The sequence below is a fragment of the Capricornis sumatraensis genome, chromosome 4 (genome assembly GCF_032405125.1).
Source record: "Capricornis sumatraensis isolate serow.1 chromosome 4, serow.2, whole genome shotgun sequence".
In the NCBI taxonomy this organism is placed as follows: Eukaryota; Metazoa; Chordata; class Mammalia; order Artiodactyla; family Bovidae; genus Capricornis; species Capricornis sumatraensis.
In genome coordinates, this window is record NC_091072.1 from 70,828,011 (window position 1) to 70,831,139 (window position 3,129).

At 56.8% G+C, this 3,129-nt stretch overlaps 1 protein-coding gene across 1 annotated transcript; it reads right to left on the reverse strand.

Annotated features, from left to right (window-relative positions):
- Positions 1 to 307: 307 nt before the first annotated feature.
- HOXC9 (homeobox C9) lies at positions 308 to 2,823 on the reverse strand. The gene is made up of 2 exons (XM_068972013.1): positions 2,286 to 2,823; positions 308 to 552 (listed from the first exon to the last, which is right to left on the reverse strand). The coding sequence occupies exons 1-2, from the start codon at positions 2,821 to 2,823 to the stop codon at positions 308 to 310; spliced, it is 783 nt and encodes a 260-aa protein (XP_068828114.1).
- Positions 2,824 to 3,129: the final 306 nt, after the last annotated feature.

Consider the following 3,129-nt stretch of genomic DNA (forward strand, 5'->3'; position numbering starts at 1 on the left):
TCATTTATTTCAGTTGCGCTGGGAGAAGAGAACGCGGTTTCTCTCCCCGCCTCCTCCTCCTCCTCGCTGGGTAGAACTAACTCTAAAACACCAATTTCTCAACACTGAACCCTCCCAAATAGCAAGAGTTTTCCTTTTCCCCTTCCCTTTTTTTTTTTTTCCTTTTTAAACCGATTGGCTTTTCTCTATCTTGCTCTTTCCTTTTTTCTTTCAGTGCTGTCTCCCGCCTGGGCTGGGGTATTTTGTGGGTTTTTTGTTTTGTTTTGTTTTTCCCTTGGCTGTGCGAGGCAGCAGGCTGGGGCAGGGTTTAGGATTGCTCCTTGTCGGTTTTCTCTTTATTCATCTTTTTCATCTTCATCCTCCGATTCTGAAACCAGATTTTGACCTGCCGCTCGGTGAGGTTGAGAACCCGGGCCACCTCGTACCGACGGTCCCTGGTTAAATACATATTGAAGAGAAACTCCTTCTCCAGTTCCAGCGTCTGGTACTTGGTGTACGGGCAGCGCTTCTTCCTCGTGGAACGGGCGTGAATCCAGTTGGCCACGGGGTTGCCTGGAGGGCCAAACACAGGCAGGGGTCAGTGGAGCCCCTTTCCAGCCCAGGACCCCTGCCACCCCATCCCCAGGCTCAGCCAGGCTCCCCAAACCCAATAATTGAACCTGAATTTGGACACATTTTGCTTTAGGAATTCCTCCCCCTTACTGCTTTTGCAATCTCCCCCCTCCCTATCTTTCCCCTCCTCAGTTTCCAGCACCTAAAACTATAGGAAATCGAAGCTATCAAAGCCTCTACAGTCTGGTCCTCCTCAGCTTCAAGAGTAGTAATTCGAGAATATCCTCATAAAAAGTCCAAATTCCCAACCGTTTCATAGGCCCATAAACGCTTCTCTCTCTTGTTTTTTATTTTTATAGCGAGGTCTCTCTCCTCCCCACTTCCCTCCTCCTCTGCCCCCTCCCATCCTCCCAGCCCACGACCAAGTCCTGAAATTTCAGCAGTTCTATTTCCTGACCCTGAGAGTCCCCAAGCCCCTCACTACCCTCTCCAGCGCCCCATCTCCGCTCTCGGAATTCAACCCTGCTGAGGCGAATTCTCAGGGTGATGCTGGGATGGGAAAAGCCTTTCTCCTCTCCCCAGGGAGCTGCTGGCCTTGGGGACAGGCTCCCCTGTATCTTAGCTTCCCTCTTTGGCTTCCAGTGCCCCCTCCTCCTGCCAGCCCCAGGACAGGCTCTGCAGGAGCCAAGCCTCCAATTTCAGGTTTATGGGAGTAGCTGAGGGCAAGGAGGGAAGCCTTCAGAGGGGTATAATTAGGCCCTGGCCCCTGATGGGGCTGCAGGAAATCCTTTCCTGCAGCCCCCTCCTGGGTCTCCCCCAGACATTTCCTCACACCCAGGGGCTGCACCCCCTCCTCCTGCTGTTTCCCCTTCTATCTTCTTTCTGGCCCTGCAGCTCTCACCTGTCCCCCTCCCCCCAAAAAAACCTACCCTTGCCTTTCTCTGCAATACTCAGAAGGCTCCCCTTTCCCTGATTGGAGTGTGTGTGTGTGTGTGTGTGTGTGTGTGTGTGTGTGTGTATGTGTGTGTGCAATTCTCTAATCTGGGGAGATGCTTCTCCCCACTCCTTCTCCCTGACCCCCATTCCCATCCCTGTCTTCTGCAGAGCCTTAGAAGAGGGCTCTCAAGTTTAAGGAGACTGGGACCCCTCTTCTCTCCCTCAACTCTGGAAGTCCTGATCCCTCCAAGTTCCCAGGCTGAGAAAGCCCTCAGACCTCTCATCCAGGGTTCCTGGGGGAGAAGCCCATGGACCTTCTGTTTTATGAATCTCTAGTGGGGTGAGGACCCCCACACTGCCTGGGAGGTAGGGGTGACTTTTCTCCTTGGGGTTATTTCCTCTCTATCCCCAGTGTCCTCCTCATCTCTCCCCCATCTCATCCCAAACCATAAAATGAACCTCGCCCCCACCCTATCCCCTGGCCCTGCCCGCATTTCTCCGAAAGTAGTGACTGAGCCAAAAACCCTGGGCTGGGGGTGTGGGAGCGTGGGTCTCAGGAAAGCCAGCTCCTGGGAGAGGAGCCCCCCTCAGCCTTCTCCCAACCTGGCTCCCTGGGCCCCCTTCTCAGACCTTCCTGCCCCTGAAAGCTCCCCAAGGTAATTCGCTTTTATTGAGTCCTCGCCCTCACCCCTCTCCCGCGCTCCCTGCACCGCTCCAAGGGGCTGTAATCCGCTCCCCCCGCCTGGCCTCCCCTCCCCTCCCGCGCGGGTTGTAAAGGAAAATTGCTCCCAACTTACTGGGGTCCAGGTCGGCCTTCTCCTCTTTGTGCTTGCTGCCGGCGAGGGCGTCCGCCTCGGGCGAGGGCAGGGTCTGCGGGGCGCGGTCGCGCAGCTCCCCGGGCGAGCCGTACATGTAGTCCGGGTAGCTGCGGCCGTCGCCCGGGCCGCAGTCGGCGCGGCGCCCGGGGTAGGCGTCCGGCTTGAGGGCGTAGTGACGGCCCCCGGCCGGGAAGCTGGGGAAGGAGACGGCGCCGGACAGCGGCTCGAGCCAAGTCCGCATGTAGCGCGTGTCGGCGCCGAGGTGGGGCTGGGGGCCGTACGGGTGGTAGACCACGGACGACTGCGAGGGCACGGGCGCCCACGACGTGCTGAACACTGCCGGCTTGGGCGCGAAGCTACAGGACGGAAAATCGCTACAGTCCGGCACCAAACCGCTGGGTCTGGCGGCGGCGGGGTGAGCCCCTGTGGCCGGAAACCTGGACGCTAGGAGGTCTTCATTGTCGTGAGAGATGAGCGAGTCCACGTAATAGTTACTGATGGGCCCCGTCGCCGACATCGTAACAGGGTTTTACATACATAAGATTATTGTATGAACTGTATATGTACTTTTTATCTGCTCACAGAACAATCAAGGCAGGTAATTATTTTTCCAGCCTTTTCCCCGCAGCTCATTGGTTCCCTGGCCCCCACGTGATCGTATTTACCCAAAAATACGGCGCGGATCAATGCGCAGGGGCTTTTTTTCCTGGCTTTTTTTTTCCCCTTCTCCCACCCCCTTCTCTCTGCTGATCCCCGCGACCTGCGTTTTCCTGGGGGTCCGCAACTCTGGACCCAAGGACCCGCCGCCCCCTCAGGACAACTC

Excerpts from the sequence above, each read along its gene's own strand:
- HOXC9 (XM_068972013.1), bottom strand. The coding sequence starts at position 2,823 with ATGTCGGCGACGGGGCCCATCAGTAACTATTACGTGGACTCGCTCATC. Across the intron at positions 553-2,285 it reads GAAGGCCGACCTGGACCCCA|GCAACCCCGTGGCCAACTGG; the intron begins GTAAGTTGGGAG and ends TTGGCCCTCCAG.